This window comes from Saccoglossus kowalevskii, chromosome 21, assembly GCF_978046115.1.
Source record: "Saccoglossus kowalevskii chromosome 21, keSacKowa6.1, whole genome shotgun sequence".
Classification (NCBI taxonomy): Eukaryota; Metazoa; Hemichordata; class Enteropneusta; family Harrimaniidae; genus Saccoglossus; species Saccoglossus kowalevskii.
In genome coordinates this window covers 15,988,797-16,012,338 of record NC_140661.1, presented here as the reverse complement: position 1 = coordinate 16,012,338, position 23,542 = coordinate 15,988,797, and the positions used below count along the sequence as shown (strand labels likewise).

At 35.6% G+C, this 23,542-nt stretch overlaps 1 protein-coding gene across 12 annotated transcripts in view; it reads left to right on the top strand.

The window, feature by feature from the left end:
• LOC100366588 (intermembrane lipid transfer protein VPS13A-like) overlaps positions 1–23,542 on the top strand; it is a 135,933-nt gene that overhangs the window by 100,908 nt on the left and 11,483 nt on the right. For all 12 annotated transcript variants that reach the window (XM_085495458.1, XM_085495453.1, XM_085495448.1 and 9 more), the window contains 16 exons: positions 1,766–1,897; positions 2,187–2,270; positions 4,171–4,386; positions 5,145–5,237; positions 5,396–5,500; positions 6,200–6,346; positions 7,159–7,296; positions 7,446–7,579; positions 7,987–8,113; positions 9,074–9,193; positions 11,053–11,165; positions 11,903–12,062; positions 12,412–12,628; positions 17,058–17,233; positions 18,170–18,292; positions 19,800–19,942. In XM_085495458.1, the coding sequence (XP_085351584.1) occupies positions 1,766–1,897; positions 2,187–2,270; positions 4,171–4,386; positions 5,145–5,237; positions 5,396–5,500; positions 6,200–6,346; positions 7,159–7,296; positions 7,446–7,579; positions 7,987–8,113; positions 9,074–9,193; positions 11,053–11,165; positions 11,903–12,062; positions 12,412–12,628; positions 17,058–17,233; positions 18,170–18,292; positions 19,800–19,942 (2,228 nt within the window). The remainder of the gene's footprint in view (positions 1–1,765; positions 1,898–2,186; positions 2,271–4,170; positions 4,387–5,144; positions 5,238–5,395; positions 5,501–6,199; positions 6,347–7,158; positions 7,297–7,445; positions 7,580–7,986; positions 8,114–9,073; positions 9,194–11,052; positions 11,166–11,902; positions 12,063–12,411; positions 12,629–17,057; positions 17,234–18,169; positions 18,293–19,799; positions 19,943–23,542) is intronic.

The window sequence follows — 23,542 nt, the reverse complement described above, 5'->3', positions numbered from 1 at the left end:
ATGATTTTCAGTATCGAAGGACTTCCGTGTGAATCATGATTTTCAAATTGTTCATCGGCTGGTGACCAAATATTTACGGCCACACTAAATGGACACGTTTTTTTTTTCTGAAGCCCAATAAATTATTTCTGCATGTCAAGTGCTATTCGATTTTTTACAGGGCATGTGGCTCGTTTTCATTCGAAAATATGTTTGTGAGAATAGTTTTAATGTACGTATAGATCGAGCTCAGATCACAGATCGTGACTTAATTTTGAGAATTGGTTGTCAAATTTTACCAGACCGACGCCACCACAACCATCCAATCATATGTTGGAAATGTACGCACTTGGTTTGGAACTTTGTATCAAGATGACTGGCGACGACGCTGACGCACCAGGCGGCGTACGTGCGTGTTGCATGTTTTAGTTCCGGGCATGGGGTCGGACTCGGCTAAAACTAAACGAAACACAGAAAAATACCACCGAAATGAGGAATCTGAATCTGCTCTTCTAGCAGCAAATAAAATGAGCGAAAAAAGGTAAATTTTATAACAAGAACAGTTTCACTTCGTATACAGCAAATTGTGTTGTATCAGAACGACGATTGCATCGTGTGATTTGAATTTATCACGATTTTCCTTCCAGTCAATATGAAACTCGTCACCTTGCCGATTGTAATGTACTTCGCAAAGTTTTTGGTGCCCAATACTCGCAACACTAAAATAATTAAACAAGATATCTTTTTAAAATGTCATTTTACTCTTGATCATATTATTTTATTCGCCTTGAATTTCAAATCGATTACATATCGAACTTCTGTACATGTTTTTGTCTACTGCCCTTCTGCGTGCAAATAATGAGGTCATACTCATGTCACAATAAGTTGAAGCTGATGCCATGTTGATGCCATGAGACTGCGAAGCTGAGGCCACGATGATGCCACAAAATAGCGAGGCGAACACAGCTTCAATTTTCAATGACGCGAAGCTGATGCCACAATGATGCGATGCTGAGGCGACAATGAAGCCATGCGTAGGCGACAATGATGCCACAAAAGCCAAAGCTTCCGCGAGAACTGTACTGTATAGTACTCACTTGGCAATTCCCATACTACTACTGGTGAAAAAAAATGTTCTACCTACCAGTGTGATGTCACTGCATGTAACTCCACTAAGCTAAAATTATTTTTGGTTAGAAACAAAAAAATGTATATATTTATTTTTATTTTATTTATTATGTTACCATGAGAATTAAAACAAAACATATGATAATTTTTGTTTGGTGTGTGAAGATCACCAACTCTACAAAAACGCTGGCTGAGATTTGCAGAGTACTGCTGGAGAATCAAAGCTGAACTTGCATCACAGCTGATCTTCTCGAGAATTATGAAACTAGAACCTAGAACGCTTCCTGCAGCAACATCGTGGATACAATGAAAAATCAGTACCTGAATGGAATAGACTCATCTTTAGTTTAAGTGTACTTGATGATGATGGAGCTTCATCATATACTATGTATACATGCTTTCAATATCACTGTGAACTGGTACTATATTTCGCAAAATAATTTTTAATCATAAATTTTTCCATATTTTTTTTAAAAAATTGATCAAGACTGGAACAAGAAATTATGTATGTTTCATAAGAAATAATTATGGAGTTCAAAAGTTTAACAATACTTGCTTTTTTTATCGATTAATTGTTAAGTTTGTTTCTATAGAACTAACTGAGATTTAATTAAGTGTATATTCTTATTCTTATTGATTTTTTTGTTTATTTTTTTAGGTATCCATTGAGAAAGATGAATATACTTATATTAAAGGATCCTTAGATAAAACGCCCACCTACACTTTGCATGTATTGCCGACTGTAAGAGTCAAAAACTTGCTACCAGTTAAAATGAAGTGTGTAGTGCAGGTACAGTTACAATGCAATAGCAGATGCTTTTTGTTCATCTTGCAAAAATTGTTTTTGCAGGGAGCACCTTTTTTGTGTTTTTACAATATTTTAGCAAAAAACAGAAAAAAAAGCTTAAATTGACACACATTTTTTTGGCATTCTTTTGAAACATGATGAAGCCAAGTGATACAAGACAATTTTAAATTGTTAAATATAGGTTATTCAAAATATTGGAAAAAGAATTTTAAGTAAAAATATCCCATGGCTATTGGCTAAATTGATTTTAAGTTTCTCACTGTTGTCATAGGATGCAGCTGATGAAATCTCTCTCGGTGAAGGTGAAGTCAAACCATTGTTTAATGCCGACCTTGGTAAAGTTTTGGAACTCAGAGTAAGTAATTGCATGATTTATGAATAGCTCTTGTTTGTTCTTAAAATATGTGGATTGCTTTTAAATTAAATTCTGTATGTCAGAGCTTGTTCAGTCCCCATCCCCATTTCTGCCCGATTTGACTCAAACATGACATGGCCTTATTCAGCCTTATTATTTAGTCACAATTACAAAATCTTACTAAAAAGTAGAGTAACATAACCATAGAACAATTGCTCTGTATGTGTTCAAGTATGGACAATATGCATAGACAATAAAGATATGTTCTATCTACACTGGATTATTATGCTGCAGCCGTTTAGTGACATGTTACATGTATGAATCCCAGGGAGGCCAATTTCTACCTGAACAAAGACATTGTAAAATTATTTCAATTATTTTAGTTTATGATTGATTATACTGCATAGATTTGTTTGTCCACATCTAATATTCTCATGCATATCTCTGAGGTGATATGAATTATTCTCATGCACAATCATATGGTGATATAGATCAAATAACCCTATGCATATTTATGAGGTGATATGAATTAACCTCATGCACAATCATGTGGTGATATAGATCAAATAACCCTATGCATATTTATGAGGTGATATGAATTAACCTCATGCACAATCATGTGGTGGGTGATATAGATCAAATAACCCTATGCATATTTATGAGGTGATATGAATTAACCTCATGCACAATCATGTGGTGATATAGATCAAATAACCCTATGCATATTTATGAGGTGATATGAATTAACCTCATGCACAATCATGTGGTGATATAGATCAAATAACCCTATGCATATTTATGAGGTGATATGAATTAACCTCATGCACAATCATGTGGTGGGTGATATAGATCAAATAACCCTATGCATATTTATGAGGTGATATGAATTAACCTCATGCACAATCATGTGGTGGGTGATATAGATCAAATAACCCTATGCATATTTATGAGGTGATATGAATTAACCTCATGCACAATCATGTGGTGGGTGATATAGATCAAATAACCCTATGCATATTTATGAGGTGATATGAATTAACCTCATGCACAATCATATGGTGATATAGATCAAATAACCCTATGCATATTTATGAGGTGATATGAATTAACCTCATGCACAATCATGTGGTGATATAGATCAAATAACCCTATGCATATTTATGAGGTGATATGAATTAACCTCATGCACAATCATATGGTGATATAGATCAAATAACCCTATGCATATTCATGAGGTGATATGCATCTAATAACCTCATGCATATTCATGAGGTGATATGAATCAAATAACCTCATGCATATTCATGAGGCGATATGCATCTAATAACCTCATGCATGTTCATGAGGTGATATGGATCAAATAACCTCATGCATGTTCGTGAGGTGATATGCATCTAATAACCTCATGCATATTCATGAGGTGATATGAATCAAATAACCTCATGCATATTCATGAGGCGATATGCATCTAATAACCTCATGCATGTTCATGAGGTGATATGGATCAAATAACCTCATGCATATTCATGAGGTGATATGAATCAAATAACCTCATGCATATTCATGAGGCGATATGCATATAATAACCTCATGCATGTTCATAAGGTGATATGCATCTAATAACCTCGTGCATATTCATGAGGTGATATGAATCAAATAACCTCATGCATATTCATGAGGTGATATGCATCTAATAACCTCATGCATGTTCATGAGGTGATATGGATCAAATAACCTCATGCATATTAATGAGGTAATATCCATCCTATAACGCCATGCATATTCGTGAGGCGATATGCATCTAATAAAATCATGCCTATTCATGAGGTGATAAGGATCAAATAACCACATATATATATATGGGGTAAGTTTAGCATAATTTAAATCAATACTTTTCCAGATTCCTGACTATCTTGAGAAAGAATGGACAGCCAAGATGACATTAAGAAACGGAATGAAAGAACTATCTGGATTGAAATTTACAGCTTATCAGGGAACACAGGAAGTGACAGTAGAACTGGGCATATTTGTAGATTACAATAAAGGTTTCAAAGACATGGCTGTGTATGCCCCGTACTGGATGGTCAATAAAACAGGCTTACCACTGTCATATAGGGTATGTGTGCTGCCATTTTATTCTGTTTTTGTTTGGGAATGTATGGTCGACACCAAGCAGTCACATTGAGCTCTCTAATGTCTGATTTTTCATAGTAAAGTTATTTGACAAATTACTTTCAATCAAAATTGATATGACTCATGGGAACAGTCAAATAAAGAATTACATTAAAATAATAATGTAAATTGTAAATGTAATGTAAAAAAGGTTTTCAATTCATTATTCATATCGGCCGATATTATCTATTCAATTCGTTAGTACATAGAAGTATCTGCATAATTTAGCATCAAAACAAATTCATTCATGCTTCTCATTCATTGCTAGAAGATAAAATAAAAATGAATTACCAAAATTAATATAAATTTTGACCCTCCTCCTCCACAGTGAATCTTTTCTCGTGAGAATATTTTGATTGTTGGTAGTGCACCGCATATGCTCTCTCGCTTGGCTCCAGTTAGGGGCTGAGGCTTCACCTCGAAGTCGCTCGAAGTCACTTGCTGGCATTCCTATGTTAATAAAACACATTGATGACATGAAGCACAATACTTAGCTTTATCCACTAAATTAAGATAGCCATTAGATATATCCAGCATGCTTAACTTAGTTTTCTCACCGCATGCATTTGTTTCGTCTTATAAATGTAAGTTGCAAGCTGTACACTTCTCATAACGTGTTGTATTAGAGATTTGATGACTTTGATGATTTTCATTAATATGAATAGAAAATCAAGTTGTTAATTTGTTTTCTCCTTTAACCAGGGTACTGATGATAAGAATATCACTTTTCATCCAGAGAGCATGGAGGAACCAGTGTTATTTGCATTTCATAAACAGTTACTAGGGAAGAAAATGGTTAGTAACAGTTAGTACTTCAAAATGATAAACTTTACTCTTTTCTGATCATTTAACAACATTCTCCATCTCTTTTTGTCGTCTCCCATGTGAAGTGACATATGGACACACCCACCCCATTCCACACTATACATCAAGAATTTTTTTTTTTCTCCAAGGCATCTCTCAAAGTCTTAGACTCTGATTGGTCGAACAAGTTCTCTCTGGATACAGTGGGTAGTTCTGGTGCAATAACCTGCAAGACAAAGGAAATGAACTACGAGGTAAGGGTATTGAGAATTTGGTTTTTGATCAACTTTTTTAGTCCCCATTTGGACGCAGTCCGAACTTATGGGACTTATGTTTTGACCTCCGTGTGTGTGTGCGTCTGTGCGTGCGTCCGAACCTGTATCTTAGAAATGCCTGGACCAATCACAATCAAACTTCATACACACATCATACATGATATTATACATGTGCACGTTAATTTGTTTCACGATCTGATTCAAGATGGCCGAATGGCAGCCATTTTTGTGCTAAAAATCATCAAAATCAAGCATTTCTCGGCTGTTTACAGATGGATTTTGTTCAAACTTGGTATATACATTAAACATAGGACCTTGATGCACATCATTTATACAATCTGATTCAAGATGGCCGAATGGCGGCCATTTTTGTGTTAAAAAATCCTAAAAATCAACCATTTCTTGGCTGTTTACTGTGCATGGCTTGTTTATACTGAAGTTGATTTAACTGAGGACTGAATAAAAATGTAATATTTTGTTTACGGTTCCTTATAACAGATTCAACATACAACTGTGATAGTCTTAGACAGGGTTTATATATCAAACTACAATTAAACTCTCTATAGATGACAATGTACATGTCTCACACTACAATTCAACATTCCAACTTCTTTTGTTATCAAGATTTTTGTTTTTACCAAAATAAGCACATTTTAACAATATGATTTTGTCTATCAGATTGGAGTCAAGATACACCTGACACACGCAGCACTGACTAAAGTTGTGACGTTCACGCCAATGTACCTTGTAGTGAATCATGCCGAGTTTGCAATGTCAGTGTCTGAAGAGGAGACCGATGAATGGCGTGAGATACCTCCAGGAGAGGTCAGTATAGAGTTTGTGAACTAATTAAAATTATTCCTGATTAAATCAAATTAGTACTTCATAGAGAAAATCTATGTTCAAAATATGTTGACAGAAGTGCTACTATGTGTAGACTGCAATAAATGTTCTGTGTAGGACATATCAACCATTAGGGATAAATAAAACTTAGAACTTTTGTTGATCATGAATGGGGAATGAGAGCATGTGTTGCCCAGCATCCATTCTAAGACCTTAAATACTAGCCTTGATATCTTAAGTGTTCACTCATATATGATGGTAAATTTTGATATTGGATTGAATGATTTGAATCGTCTGTACGTTTCTGTGTTCATACATAGACAGGGTATGAAACAGCACCGATATGGACGTCGCAAGCTTGCGCCTACTATTCATATACATGTAGCCATCAAAAAGACATCAAATCGTCTTAAAAGTTGAAAAAATCTAGCAGGTTACGACAAAACTGACAACTCAAAGGGAATGAACAATCGTTTGATGAATCTTACAATAATAACATATTTTTAAATTATCGACAAACGATTCAGTCCAAATCTCCATTTTTTCCTACATATGACTTAGTATAGCAATATTAAGCAATTTGTATCAGCAATTTTCAAAAACTTTCATTTAACTGCGTTAATCAGCCTCAAGGTGGTGGTGAATCGCATTGATTAATAAGTGATTCACAGTATTTCGCTGGTCCTAAAAAACACGTTGTGTTCATTCTATGTAGCCGTTTCCTGCAAAGGCATTTCCCTAGAGACGCATTCTCACAGCGTTCTCATCAGATCATGTTTATTTATTCCACACAGTGTGTTCCGTTATGGCCGGTGTCAAAGAACAAGAAGGAACCCAAATTACGATTGAAAAAATTGGAATCTGATGTTGTCTCAGATCCATTTGTATTCACTAAGCCTGGGAGTGTGTTACTTCAAGTAGATGACCCAAAGGTAGGTCATGAACTGGATACGTTATCGTTAATGCATGTATGTAAAAAATAACAATAATTTTTCACATCATTGTCCCGCAACCCCAATACCTTCAGGAAAGATCTAGTAGTAAAACTTGAAGTCTCTGTTTGTATTATTTTGTTGTACAGGTTGGTGGTGTTGGTGTGTTAATCAACGTCAGTGATTGGTCGAACATTATCTCACTAAATGCCTATCATAGAGGCGCTGCCACAGTTCAGATAATAAATCATTGTACTGACACTATGGTGCAATATAAACAATCGTAAGTAGCAAAGTCATCGTACAATAACAAGGAATGTTGCATTGCTCATTACTGTGTAGTAATCAGGCAAGAGTTAGGGATGTTGGAAAAAAAAAAGATATTTGAGAAAATCTTGAATATAAACTTTTTTGGAACGTTTAATTCTTGGCTTGGTTCGGATTAGCATACTCATTGCGGTGGCCATCTTGCCCCTATTTATAGTATTGATCCCCCTTTAAACATTTTTGCCACATTATACACAGAAAGCACATACTTTCCAGAGAAACTGTGTGTTACATAGTGTAGAGCACCAAATGTTATGATGCCAGACGCTTGAAAGTCACATGATTTGTTGTTGCATTGAATTGAATAGACATACCGAATAATAAACAGTACAAAATATCATTGTAATTGTTATGCATATGTAGGGGCCATGTTACAACAAAGGCAATTGGTCCAAAAGAGGCTGTTCTGTATACATGGCAAGAACCCTGTGGGAAGAAAGAACTGTCATGGGCCATTGACAAAACAACCAAGAGGGATGCTTTGATAACGGTATGTCTTTTGGTATACATGTATATTCAGATATTTATTTACTGACTCTTCACGTGATTATGAGTACTAAAATGACGCTTTATTGCAGCTTATTCAACAGGCAAATTTAAATATTCTTGCATTTTTAAATGGTATACACTTGGATACATGTACATGTATCTCCAGTGCTACTCAAAAACTCTTAAAAAAACAATATATCGCTATGACCTTACTTAACCAGAAAACATTTATTCTGCCCTGTTTTCTACGCTTTATTTGTATTGTTTTGACAGAATTACATTGCTAATCACATTCACATATTTCTTAGCCTGGATGTTCCATGGAAAGCACCAATAGCACCACAGGCAAATTTGAATATTTTTGTATTCCTAATGTGCCTGTACAGTGAATGCTTGAACATTTAATGTGATACTCAAAAACAGTAGAAAGACGAACAGATCATTTTGACCTCATTAACCAGAAAATTTTTGTTTTGATTTGTTTTCTGTGATTTATTGGTACCTTTTCAACAGAATTACACTGTTAATCCCATTTCCTCAATTCTAACACTGAATGTTCCACAGAAAGCACTGGTACAGCTTCTTCACACCATTGTACTCAAGAGCGGGCATACTTGTTTGAGTTTGGCAGCGTTTCCATGGCTATTTATCAAATTTGCTGAATTTTGATTTGATATAAAATATATATAAAAACAAAACTATAAATAATATAGCATATTTGAAAACAAACACGTAATCAATCGAATTGAGGTGTAAAATGTCACCTGTGGCAATGACTGGTTCTGGACCATGCCACCAGCAGCAGAAATCAGTCAAGGTTTGAAAAGTGTCATTGACCCTGTATCATGTTTCTATCATCTTTGACCACTAACAGTTGTGAGAGACAGAGAATACACAACATCAAAAATACGCTCAATTATTTGATAAATAAACATTTTTTCCCTTAAATCACATTCTAAAGGATGGTATTGGTGAAGTGGATACAGTTGATGGTAGATGTTACTGGATCTCTTTTCTAGATGGTATGCAGAGAACTTTGATGTTTACGGAGGATCTACTTATTGCCACGGTAGCACAACAGGTAATAGATATTTGCAATATACAGGGTCAGGGCCTGATTTATAGTCATTGGTGAACACAATATACAGGGACAGGGCACAGTCCCTCTATCCTTGGTCTGGAAACGGTCATTGTATTAGGTGTGAATTGGCCTCCTTCCCTGGAAAAGGCGCATTGTGGGTATGGGCAAAGCATTGACACGTGATCAGTATGCAGCTGGCCAATATTTTTGACATTGTCAGTGTTATGTATTTTTTTTACAACTAAGTTGTTTATTCCAGAATTCATGCTTTTTCACATAACTTTTTAATCAGGATATCTGCATAAGGTCATATTTTAGCCGGCGAGTAGTTCTCTAATTCATCTATTTTACCAGCAGCGACACATTTTCGCAACAAATTTTTATACCTTTACCCAGATATTTGTTGTTTTTGATTTTGGGGTGATTGAAATGAACTCTATGTTATTTACCATACTTCTCGGCGCGAAACCAATATTTGTCTTTGATTTTGACATTTTATGATCGAAACATATCATTAAAAATTGGTGGGCTGATTTGTTATTTGTCACACCGCATTTTATTAATGTTAAATTGAGCGACTTTTATGGATGCTTTTTAGATCGTAAATGCAAATGGTGACGTTTTGAAATGACAATGTACTCAATTCTGTGCTAAAAAAATCATTTATATACAAACATTGAAGCATTGTTGTATACTTTTGCATAGAATAAAGTCATTAGTTGTTGTACAGTTGACTCAAACTGTTATGAACCCCCAAGAATCAGAAATATCACAGGTTTTTCGATCGATCACGTTAACATGAATGACGCCATTTTGACAAGATTTGTTTAGCGATGTCAGCATGTTGGCACACGAAGTTTTTTTCCCTATTAAAACTAGAAAATGAACATAATTCCCGATATTAATCTTTACATTGTAGGAACTGGATGTTTATGAGTTGATAGGCTGGTTTTGATGCGCATCACCGTTAAAAAAAAAAAAATTTCATAGTGATAATTTTGTTTACATGTTTGTTTACGTTGTGGTTGCCCGAATTTAAAGTCAAAGTGAAGTCATACAATGAGGTATCGCTTTGCATGACGGTAAATTTACCAATTTTAATGAATATTTTGACGGTATTCTAATCTGTCTAACTTCCTGACTCCCTCGGCCCGGGTGTGAACATTTTGTTTACCCGCACCGTGGTTTGAGACAAAAGAACGCTAGTTTGCAATATACAGGGTCAGGGCCTGGTTTATAGTCATTGGTGAACACAATATACACAGTCAGGGCCTGGTTTATAGTCATTGGTGAACACAATATACAGGGTCAGGGCCTCATTTATAGTCATTGGTAACATAGTATACAGGGTGAGGACCTGATCTACTGTCATTCGTGAACAAAATATACAGGGTAAGGGCCCAATCTACTGTCATTGGTGAATACAGGCTCTGGGGCTAATCTGTAGTTGTTGTGATTTTCACAAGTCAGGAAAAATGGCAAAATTTTGTAGCCATGTAAGCTTGCCCCCTGTGAAGGCTCCAAAATTGTCAAACTGCAAATGTTGATTGCAGCAAAAATATATTTGTTTACTGTATATAAAACATTCTTGCTGTTTTCAGACGTAGGTCTCTGTTAACAATTTTTTTTTTATTTAAGATATCAATTATGCTATATGTTAATACATGTACAACTAATGTATGCGACTGTGTCTGGTTAACATCACGAAAACCCATTAAATTGCAGTGTTTATTGTGATAGAAAGATAATGTGGTATCAGTTAAATGTACCAACAATACTTGAAGCAGTGATATTCAATGTCCTAAACTGGTAGATACATATACCAGTAAATCTAATTTAACTTGATGGCTTCTTTGTAGGCTGGTGAGTTAGAACAAGCAGATATGGAGATATTACTATCATTACAAGGTATTGGCATGTCCTTAGTAAACAATCAAACTGGTAGTGAGATACTTTATATGGGAATAACAAGGTAAGGAGTATTTTTTATTTCACTGCTTTCATCGTTGGTGTTGTCACATATAATAATTTCTCATTGTAACATCAACAGTATGACTACATGTACTGCAATTAAACTTTTTACCAACAGTTCTTTTTTTTCATCACAGATTCGCAAAATACTGTAGAACACATTGAAATATCTGCCTGCAATTTTAGTCGATTTGACTGTTGGCATGAATTAACAGAATCTTAATTTAGCTAAAGTGTTGATTATCTCCCTGTGAGAATATATACTTTCTGTTAAATTAGCTACATCTTGAATTATCAAAATTACAGATTAGCTAAAATAGCTAAAATAACATGCTAGCTAAAAGAACATGTTTTACAGTCGTCCCGTTTATAGTCTGCACTTTTCTTCAGAAGATTAGGACAAACATTTTTGAGTAGAAGCTGATAATTGACTCTAATTTTGCTTTGTTGGCTCCAGAAATATTGAAGTATATATAAGGAAAAAGTGCAGAAAAAGTGCAAGAAAGTCTGGTGATGAAAAGGTTAAACACTCCATAGACAGCAGTGTAAACAATTTCAAACTGATGAGCAGGACTTCTTTTCACACATTAATCTATTCACCCACACTAGTACTTTCAATATTTCATACACGAGTCTGCCATGTCATGACATGACTAGTACTTATTATGCTGTTACTAGCAGTAATATTACAATTGGACTATACAATCTAAACATTTTATATTTTTGCCTCGATTCCAGCTCTGGTATAATGTGGGAATTCCAGAAAAGGCGAAGATGGAAATCTCTTACAAATAAACAGAATCAAATATTGGAAACTGCTTTCCAGAACTTGCAGACACAGTTAGCAGTCGGTAAAGTAGTGGCTCAAGGTCCACAGACACTTGAGGGCAACCTAGAGGTATATTTTAACATGCATACCATATAATGAATATGAACTAGAAAGAAAACCATCCAGAAATGTTCATTAAATAGTATTACATGTAGAGTCTTTTGTTGGAACACTGATAATCACTTGAAATCAATGTGGGTTCGCCATAGCTAGGCATTAGTGGATTAGCATCAAGTGGTATATATTCTACAGGCTATGGTACATATGTATACCACACCAGGCATTCATGATATTGTTTCATTATATCATCATGTCGAAATCTACATACGGTCACTTGACAAGGCTAGTTAGGAATAATGTATGTATAATGGCTATCAAGAGCACCACTCTGATTCCAATGATATGTTTCGTCATTTAGGTTGACTTTTTCGCGATGAAGATGTTGAAACCCAACAAGCGTAAAATACGCAGGACGTACGCGCCAGGTATCTGGGCTTCGTACAAGGCATCCGAACATCAATTACAGCTACATGCCAAGATTAACAGGCTACAGATTGATAACCAGCTGCCAGCGTCTGTCTTTCCAACTGTACTTGCTCCAGTACCACCACCAAAGTCTGTTTCTGCTGAAAGTGGTAAGTGTTGTGACTGTTCGGCCTTGTGTTGTGATTGTCTTGTTTCATGTATGTGTTCTTCTATGTGTTTTGATACACTGTGATATGAGCAATTAATTTTTCTATTGCATTGAATATACCAGATGATAAAATAACATAATTATATTCTCTAACAAATATAAGTTTTTGCCGTCACATTAAGTATTAGTCTCAGTTAGACAAAGTGGGTCCTACTACTGCCAGCCAGTTGAATTAAATAATGATGGTATCACCGACTAAGTGGACAGCATCTTTAAATAATAATAATAATAATAATAACTTTATTTAATTAAGCGCAACAATTCCAACATATGAAGATCAAAGGCGCTGATACAATAAACAATCAGTCAAATATTAAAAGCACATTTAAATAAGTGCGTTTTCAGTCTGGATTTAAAAATGTCTACTGAAGGACTAGAACGAACAGACAGAGGTAATTCATTAAAAAGTTTAGGACCTAAATTTTCAAAAGCACGGTCTTTGTATAACACCTTGGACTTTTTACTACACACCTGACGAGTTTTAATAAGAAACTTTGATTCAGATCTTAAACTACGACTAGGTACATAAAATTCGATTAATTCACATAGATAATTTGGGGCAAAACCATACAAAGATTTATACACTAGTAAAAGTAATTTGAAATTGATTCTTTGTACAACTGGTAACCAATGAAGTTTAATAAAAATGTCTGTAATGTGGTCATATTTTCGAGCACGAGTGACAAGGCGGGCTGCTGCATTTTGTACACGAATAAGAGGTTTTATCTTAGTTACAGGGAGACCAGACAATAATGAATTACAGCTGTCTAAGCGAGAAGATATGAATGCATGTACCAACTTTTCAGTATCAGATTGGGATAATGATTTACGAATACGATTAATATTTCTTAGATGGGAATATCCAGATCTACAAATAGTAGAAATGTGTGTTTCCATAGATAGCTGCGAATCAAACAAGACACCTAAGTTTCTAGCACTTGACGAAGCACTAACCAATTCTTCACCAATTGCGATACTAGACAAAGGACACGAGTCTTGTGAGAATCTCCGAGACGACATGCACACAAATTCAGTTTTCGACACATTCAAAAGTAGGAAATTACAAGACATCCAATCGCTAACGTCTTGAATACATGTCTGAAGTATCACCCGGGCGCGAATTTGATCATCTTCAGAAACCGATAAATAAATCTGTGTGTCATCGGCGTAAAAATGATATTTTACGCCGTGACGTCGCAATAACTCGCCCAATGGACGCATGTACATTGAGAACAATAATGGCCCTAAGACGGAGCCCTGTGGAACACCGGTTTCTAATATAGACGTCATATCAGAACATACATTTCCAATTTTCACTTTTTGAATGCGGTTACTCAAATACGACTCAAACCATTTGATGATGAGACCATTTAAACCAAAATTTGATCTCAACCTATCGATGAGAATCCTGTGATTCACAGTATCAAAAGCGGCTGAAAGATCCAAAAGTACGAGAGCAACTGAATTCTTAGAATTATCAATACTGCATAGTACATCGTTAGCGACCCGCAAAAGAGCCGTTTCAGTGCTATGTGCGGTCCGATACGCTGATTGAAACTCTTCATACAACGAATAATTCTCTAAATGTTGTTTCACTCTGGATGCAACGACACGTTCAAGGACTTTAGATATAAAAGACAAATTAGAAATCGGTCGATAATTTTTCAGCATGTTTGAATCCAACGATGCTTTCTTGAGCAGAGGTTTAATCAGCGCACATTTCATTTTCTCAGGAACACTTCCAGTGCGAAGTGATTCATTTATGATATCTGTTATAGGTGAAAGCAGGATAGAAAGGATCTTTTCATCTTTTAATATATTAGTGGGTAAACAGTCCAAATCGCACGAAACCGACGACGATTTTTTTATAATTTTAATTATTTCATCCTCCGTGGCTGGTTCAAAACATTTCAATTCATCACCAGAGAACTTGTGCAGTTCGTTAAAACGGTTTCCATTCAATTAATTTAGATTTAGTCCTTGATTGATTTTCTTAATCTTATCCACGAAAAACATGCTAAAACGATTCGCTAAATTTATTTTGTTATCGTGAATCGGCAACGCATTCAAATTATTTGTCGAGCCTAGAAGACCATTTACGATGGAAAACAGTTTTCTTTGGTCACCATTACAATCCGCGATCTTATCAGCGAAATAACTCCTACGTGATACATCAATAAGATCATTAACTTTATTTCGTTTAGATTTGTAGATTTGGCGATGGACAGTTAAACCAGTTCGCCGCCACGTCCGTTCAGCTTTACGGCGTTCAGTGCGGGCGTGGTAAATATCAACATTTATCCACGGCTCGGCCACACGAACGTGAACAGTCTTCTCAGTCATGGGGGCATGTTTGTCAAGCGTTTCCGATACAGCAGTGTTGAAAATACGTAACTTAGCTGTAGAATCTACCTGGTCAACTGTTCTAGTACACCCAGATTCGAGTAGATCAGATGCGAAATTATCCCTATCAAAGTTCTTGAAGCAGCGATAAGTAATTTTGGTACGATTTGATGTATTATCATGATGATTTGACAAACTAAAGAAAATGGGATAGTGATCAGAGATTGCTGCGGCCTGGTTCACTTCCAATGATAACACAATATTCTCACGGGTAATAATTAAATCCAAAATGTTACCAGAACGATGGGTAGGTTTGTCTACTAGCTGCACTAAATCATGCATTTTTAAAAGTTCCAGAAATCTGCAGGTGTCACGATTGTCTGGCTTATTAAAATGAATGTTAAAATCTCCAAGGTAGACGATTGGTGTAGTATCCAAAACGTAAATGTCTAGAAGATCCGAGAAATCCGATAAAAATCCATTAAATGTCAGTTTATTAGAAAAACTGGGAGGCGGGCGGTACATGAGAATGTACCTAATACGTCCATGTTTTGAATCAACAGTGATCTCTAACCACTCAAACGATGAAAATGTTTGCGAGCACGATGTATTTACTTTTGCGGTAGTTTTATGAACGATGGCGATACCACCTCCAGCACCTGTAAGACGAGGAAACTGTCTACACTTAAAGCCACTTGGAGTCAACTCAACGACGACAGGTCCGTCACTGACATCACCTTTCAGCCATGTTTCCGTGAGAAATAAATAATCCAAATCATGATATAAGATCATCTCATTTAATGCACACGATTTATTCCTAACTGAACGAGAATTTAATAATCCACATTTGAACTCTGACATAAACTTCGATCGGGATGTGTGCTGTAGGTCAATAGAGGTCAAATTGGTAGAGTCCACTCCGAAATTTCCAGATTTGCGACGATAACGATAATGTTCAGCAGAAAAAACGTTGTAAATAACAGGAATAATATTAGCATCATATGGCTCATGTACAGTGGTATTAAACCCAGATAGTTGAACTAATGCAGATAATCTAGGAACAACAATAACTTGGTTGTCCGAAATCGGACGTATAGTCAAGTGAACAGTAATTGGGTGCCTAATATGCGATCCCGCTCGTCGACAACGTTGTCTCCAGATGGAATTATCTTTAGTGGTTTGTATAACATGGTGTGTTAGATTTGCGAAATGTTGCTTGCGTAGTTTTAGTAACTGTAGTGTGTTATAAACGATTCGTGACGACATGTCCAGAGTTGCAATTTATCAAGCAGTGTCAGAAACAATTATCTGCAACAGGTGGTACGCGGAAAAACTTGCTTCTATTCATATGGTAATGAGTAATGGACAATGTGGCGATTTCAGCATGGGCGTCATGTGAAAAACGTTTTGGACAGAATTCACGGCAACACAAATATATAGACGAACATCAACAAACCAAGAAGTTGCACTAATACTTAACATAAACGAGGAATCCAATGAAGATAATCACACAAAACCATAAAATCCGTAAAACGTAGTAAAACTGGACTGTACTTATCCAAGTTGGCAGCAGCAAAACAGCGCCCTCAAATTGTGAATTGTGAGTAGTGTACGTAAAAATCTTCTCAATTTTTTAGCAGAAAACACAGGCTGGAATTTTAGGAGCTTATAGTCAGTCATTGGTTAATGCTTTCACTAGTTTGCCATTAATTTAGCTGGTTGTGAGCATTGTCTGTGTTTGACAGTTTCATCAACCCATTCAGTGAAAGTTTTTAAAAAGTTTCTTACGTTATTCAGTTGTCAATTTCAAGGTTGCTATTGTGATCACTACTGCATCTGGTGAGTGATAACATTATTTCTTAATTCTGGGGGGTCAGCTAACTGGCAGTAGTAAGACCCACTTTGTCTTGAACAATTATCCAATTTAAACAAAAACTGGTAGTGTAAGTAATTGGAGTGACAGGGGTGCTTGCCAGAGCAGCCTTTCTATGTTAGTAATTGTTATGTATGTTTCTTTCCTGTACCAGAACCAAAGCCATTTATAGAACTGAGTAATATGACCAGATATGGCCAACACACACAAATAAAACAGGTGAAATACTTCAAGCTACTGATCCAAGAAATGCATGCTAAGGTTGACCAAGGATTCCTGAATGCATTAATGTTAATGTTTGAAAGTGAAGAACCAACACCTGAACAGGAGGTGAGTAAACTTGAATTATGACAATGAGACAGATTGAATCACTTTGTCCTAGGCAGGATGGGGAATTTGTGATTGTATCATATGCCAGGCTAGTCTGGTATTCAACTGATTGAGAAGATATGTGTTAGACTGTCTGGACAGGATAGGGTATGCTTTGGTATATGACTGTATTGTGTACCAGACTGCCTCGTAATGAACTGATTGAATTATTATGCCCTGGACTGTCTGGACAGGATGGGGTATGCTTGGGTATGTGACTGTATTGTGTATCAGACTACCTCGTAATGAACTGATTGAATTATTATGTCCCGGACTGTCTGGAGAGGATGGGAAATATGTAACTGTATGTATCATATGCCAGGCTAGTTTGTTATTCAGCTGATTGAGAAGATACGTGTTGGACTGTCTGGACAGGATGGGGAATGCTTTGGTATGTGACTGTATTGTGTACCAGACTGCCTCGTAATGAACTGATTGAATTATTATGCCCTGGACTGTCTGGGAGGATGAGGAATATTTAACTGTATCATATGCCAGACGAGTCTGGTAATAAACTGATTGAGAAAATATGTGCTGGACTGTCTGGACAGGATGGTGGTATGCTTGGCTATGTGACTGTATCATGTACCAGACTGCCTAGTATTGAAGTGAGTGAATAGATATGTGTTGGACTGTCTGGACAGGATGGGGTATGCTTGGCTACATGTATGTAACTGTATCATATGCCAGACTAGTCTGGTAATCAACTGATAGAGAAGATATGTCTATACATGTATCAGTTTAATGGAATATTACCTAATATAGACATCAGTTAGTCAGTATATAAATACTGTAAAAGTAAAGCTGTAAATCTTGAAATAACGTTATATATTGGATGTGAAACAATGTACTGTAATATGCAATGGAATGCTAAGTTTCATGTAATTTTTTCTTTAGTTGGAGTATTTTGAGGTTGATGTAGAGAAGACAGCTAGTAAGTTGAAAGATAGTCAAGAAGTGCAAACAGTTATGGGAGAAGATAGAAACTTTTATGACAATCTACATTTGTCTCCTATCAAGGTAAAGACAACCTCAATAACATCAGATAACTTACATGTATTGTCTTAGTTCGAAGTTAACAGACACTAGGTTTGTATCGAACTGATGCTAGAGAAGTGTCTGCTGACATCAAACTAAGAGAGAAAATTGTGTGGGATTGCTTATCCAGAAAAAGGTTATAGATATTTTCTAAATATATATCACATTAAATAAGTGCCTGCTAAACATTTATTACTTGTATTACACATGAACACATACACTCTCTACATTGTATGTGTGTGATGATTTTCCTTCTTTATGATATTTACTGAAATTCACAAACATTTGATTGATTTTTTTAAGCTCCGCTGTAGACTTTATCGAGCGGAGCTTATCATATGAGTGATTGTCCGTCGGCGTCGTCCGTGTCAATGTTTTACTTTTTCGACTTCTTCTTGAAAAATACAAGCCTGAATGCTTTGATACTTGGTGTGTATGTACCTGGGGTAGACCTCTCTTAGATTTGTTCATTTCATGATGATATCTTCAATTCTCTAATTTTGGTGAATATTTTTGTAATTTTTAGTAAAAAGTGATATTTTCAACTTCTTGTTAAAAACCGCAAGTCCAATTGCTCTGATATTGCATATATAGATGCTACATGTGGACTTTTCTCAGATTTGTTCATTTCGTGATGATATCTTAAATTTTCTAATTTTGGTGAATATTTTTGGTAAAAAGTTATATTTTCGACTTCTTGTTAAAAACCGCAAGTCCAATTGCTTTGATATTACATATATAGGTACTACATGTGGACCTTTCTCAGATTTGTTCATTTTGTGATGATATCCTCAATTCTCTAATTTTGGTGAATATTTTTGTTATTTTTGGTAAAAAGTGATATTTTTGACTTCTTGTTTAAAACCGCAAGTCCGATTGCTTTGATATTACATATATAGGGTACTACATGTGGACCTCTCTCAGATTTGTTCATTTCGTGATGATATCTTAAATTTCTTAATTTTGGTGAATATTTTTGTCATTTTTGGTAAAAAGTGATATTTTCAACTTCTTGTTAAAAACCAAAAGTCCAATTGCTTTGGTATTACATATATAGGTACTACATGTGCACCTTTCTCAGATTTGTTCATTTTGTGATGATATCCTCAATTCTCTAATTTTGGTGAATATTTTTGTTATTTTTGGTAAAAAGTGATATTTTTGACTTCTTGTTTAAAACCGCAAGTCCGATTGCTTTGATATTACATATATAGGGTACTACATGTGGACCTTTCTCAGATTTGTTCATTTTGTGATGATTTCTTCAATTATCTAATTTTGATGAATATTTGAATTGCTATGCATACTTATACATATTGTTCATTTTCTAATGATATCTTCAGTTCTTTAATTGAAATGTGCCTTGCTAACAGCGGAGCTATCTCAGCCGAGAGGCTGCTTGTTTAAAACACAGTGAAGCTCTGCATTATTATTATGAAATTTAACAAATATTTATTTTTTAATTCTTATTTTCTTTTGTATCATGTAGATTCATCTGAGCTTTTCGCTTCATGACAGCGGAGATGACCCTGGAGCAAGTGGCATTAAGAGAAATGCGACTAATGCACCAGTCCATCTACTCCTACAGAGTGTTGGGGTCACACTCACTAACATACAGGATGTTGTCTTCAAGTAAGTGAATTCAACTTTTGACCTACCGTAAAATTCCTAATTGAGGCCGCGGCTTCAATTAAAATTCATTTTTTCAATTGATGAATGCAGATGTGTGAAGTCTTGGTGCGGCTTTAATTAGAGCATTCACTTTGGTAACGGTGGGAAATTTTTTCAAAAAACAAAGGCCTGAAGGGATAATGATATGCTAATGAGATGCACGACACTCGATTGCAACTTGTGATTCTAAGCACACTTTCGGATTTTTATACGCAGACAAACTTGTACACAAATGAAATTTCACACTGTATAACATACTGCACAATAAATAATATCTACAAATAGATTTGTATGCATTTGCAGATTACGGTACTGTATACTACAATCTCTTAAAGGGGAACTAAATACATGTAGAGCCTATTATGGTGTTTGTATTTATCAAGTTATGTATATTGATTATAAATTTGAAAAAAAAAATTAAAAAAAAAATTATCTTCAGAGTTACGATGATTTAAATATGAGAAACCATAAACCTGCGAAGGACTTCTGTTTGCTCCATCTTGTCATAAAAAACGCCCTCATGAGGTATAAACAGGTAAGGTAACAAAGCATGATGACGAAATAGTATCTGATTAAATATAAGCAACTTAGGGAGCCATAGTTGGCTGGACAGGTGAATTGACTTCTAGTCTAGGTTGTTTCGACTTTTACGTTAATGTTATTTACAAGCGTATCAACATTATGGATGTGCGATTGATCGAGACAAGCATTTTGTTTTGTTTTTTGTCTAACTGCCTAATAAATGCTGTTTCCAGTACTGCACTGTGCGGCGTGCAAATTATTCAAAGTATGGATGCTGGAGTATGCAATCTTGAGTTCGTAGGGTGGTGGTGGAAACATTTTCGTCTATGTATTCACGGGGCTGCACTGGCAAATCATGGGACAAGTGTCACAGGAACACCAAGCAGATTGTTGGGGTTGGGGTTAAACACTGTAACCATCTTGCAAACAACGAAATATTATCCAAAAAAATTATTCGTTGAAAAAAAAAATGCGTCATTGATTTGAACGACACTTACAATGAAGAAACAAACATATTCATAAAAAACACACACATTTTATTACAATACGATTTACATACCGTCTGAATTTACGGTGAAATAATGGGTAGGGTCTGTGAGGAAACAGTGGACGAAGGCATTTATCATTTTCTTTTTTTGGTATCTTTTCGATCGTACGCAAACTCACGACGCAAAGCAATTTTCCACCATGAGGTTTTTCAGCACGATTTGACCTGGAACAACTTCTTTTGACCTCAGACTTGTAATACATTACTAGTATTACTAGTCTGAGCTTTGACATAACAGGTCATGTCTTTCATTAACCAATCAAAATGATGTCTCGTAATGATGAAATTTTCCGATTATTGACGATGATTTTTTAACGCAATGCAGAAGTGAATTACCGCAATGTTAAAATGCGATCTGTAGCACTGATTGCACAAAAAAACGATGATTTTTTCCCTAAAAACTGGCGATTCGCAATTTCCGAAATGTAAACAACGATTAATAGTAACCGTGGGTAAACTGAGTGTGGAGGAAGAATTTAAACACCTTTCTTGGTCGCCAACATGTCTCATCGTTCAAACCTTAGGCCTTTCATGGTAGTCTCAAAGTAAACCATGCCCAATAACCAGGTACACGACTTAACGATCACATTTTTGGCTTTTCGAAAGCTACTACTCAAAGAAATATGGATTACTCCAGAATTGCAACATCGGGGTTCATCCTGAGTAAATGACAGAATAGAAAGGATGCGAACCACGTTGTGTACGTTTGCCATGCACTCTGAATTTAATGCGAGTTTTCTCATAAAACTAAAAGCATGAACCAAACTACCATGCCAATCATGATTATTATGAAATGAAACACACCTTTTACACGCATATTTTAAAGAATATCGTCGACGCCCAGTAAAAACACTCTGGGCTTATAATCGTGAATGCTCTCAACTCGATAAATACCAAGTAAAAATATAGGGATGGGCTTCATACTCGGGAGGGGCTTACGGGGCTTACTTTAACGTAATTGGGCTTTCACTCTCAGAATACTGTGGTTCAAACAAATAAGGCTCTACTAACCCAAATTTTAAAAAGCACATTATGCATATAAAAGTTGAGTTTATACAAGTAGTACACAATGCTTGGCAGCATAAACGCCTATGTACAGTGGCGTATACGAATGCGATCAGATACTAAAACGTCATAGCTTTGAAAAGTACCCGGATGTTAAATATGTTCGTTCGTTATTTATTCCCCTCCATGAATGGCCTCCACGGTGTTTAATTGCAAGCACTTCAAATGCCTATCCAAGCTACAGTTATAATTAAAACAAAATTAAACCACTGCACTATTATTTCGAATACAGTTTAGAATATACACAACTATAAATTAAGGCCGCATTTAGGTTCGCTTTAAATAGACTAATTCGTTAGCACCGGTATAGGTCACAACTGAGAGACAGCCGTCTGACACAGTCGATTGCGTTCGACTACTGGCATATTCAACTTCCGGCAGAGTGACTGTACATTCCATGTTTAATTTAGACATCGGGGAAATTAAAATAAAAAAAATCAATCAAAAAAAAATGTTCGCATGATACCGGTAACAAAAAAAATACTCAGTATATTATTTAATGTAATATATATTTATTTTCTTATTTTTTTCTTTTGATAATGAAAAGTATATTCTAAAAGAAGTAAAAACAAAAATGAATGCATTCTTAGTAGCAAATGATCACGGTAACGGTCATGCTGAGTTTCACATAAGTGAATAACTTACTTGTTTTTGAAGTGTTACAGTTGCTGATTATTACTTAGTAGTGATTACAATAACATACAAAAAATAAATTCGTTGAATTGTTGTGAAAATTCAACTTAGTTTCACCGCAAGCGTATGATTTCGGTCACATATAAAATCTCTATTCGATATTCGCCATGTTTGTTCAAACATCCTTTGTGACTTGAAACTGTTTTTTTGACCTGATAAGTCAAGTCGCTAATTAACCAATCAACACGCTGGATGGTGCCAACATGATTAAATTACCATAGCTCATTTAAATATGTTAATGTAGTTCAGCAACCTCATGGTGAACGAAACGCGGAAAAGATTTACCGTTGTTGTAGTGCGATCGTTTGGCTTTGATTTTGATGGGAAAACGGCATGATTTTTTTTTTAAATCAAGAAATTAGTTGTTTTCGAAAGATAAGCTGAGCATTGAAGAAGAATTTAACACTTTTGACTATAATAACAGCTCATTGTCGAAACGCAGTTTACTCATTCACGCTACTCACAAAAAACCTGTACTCTGGAATAAGCGTCAATGACTCCGGAAAACCTAGATTAGACTCTAATCTAAGTGTCAGGAATCATTGAAATGTTCGAAAAATTATGCCTTAATTTAAAATTAAATGGTATATCTTTTTCTGAAATATGTGGTGGCTGTTTGGTTTGTGAAAGTTTGAGGTGCGGCTTACATATTACAGGCTTTTTCCTGGGATCAAAACTTGTCAATTTCAACATGAAACAATGTCTCAAGCTAGGGGTGCGGCTTCTATTAAAGC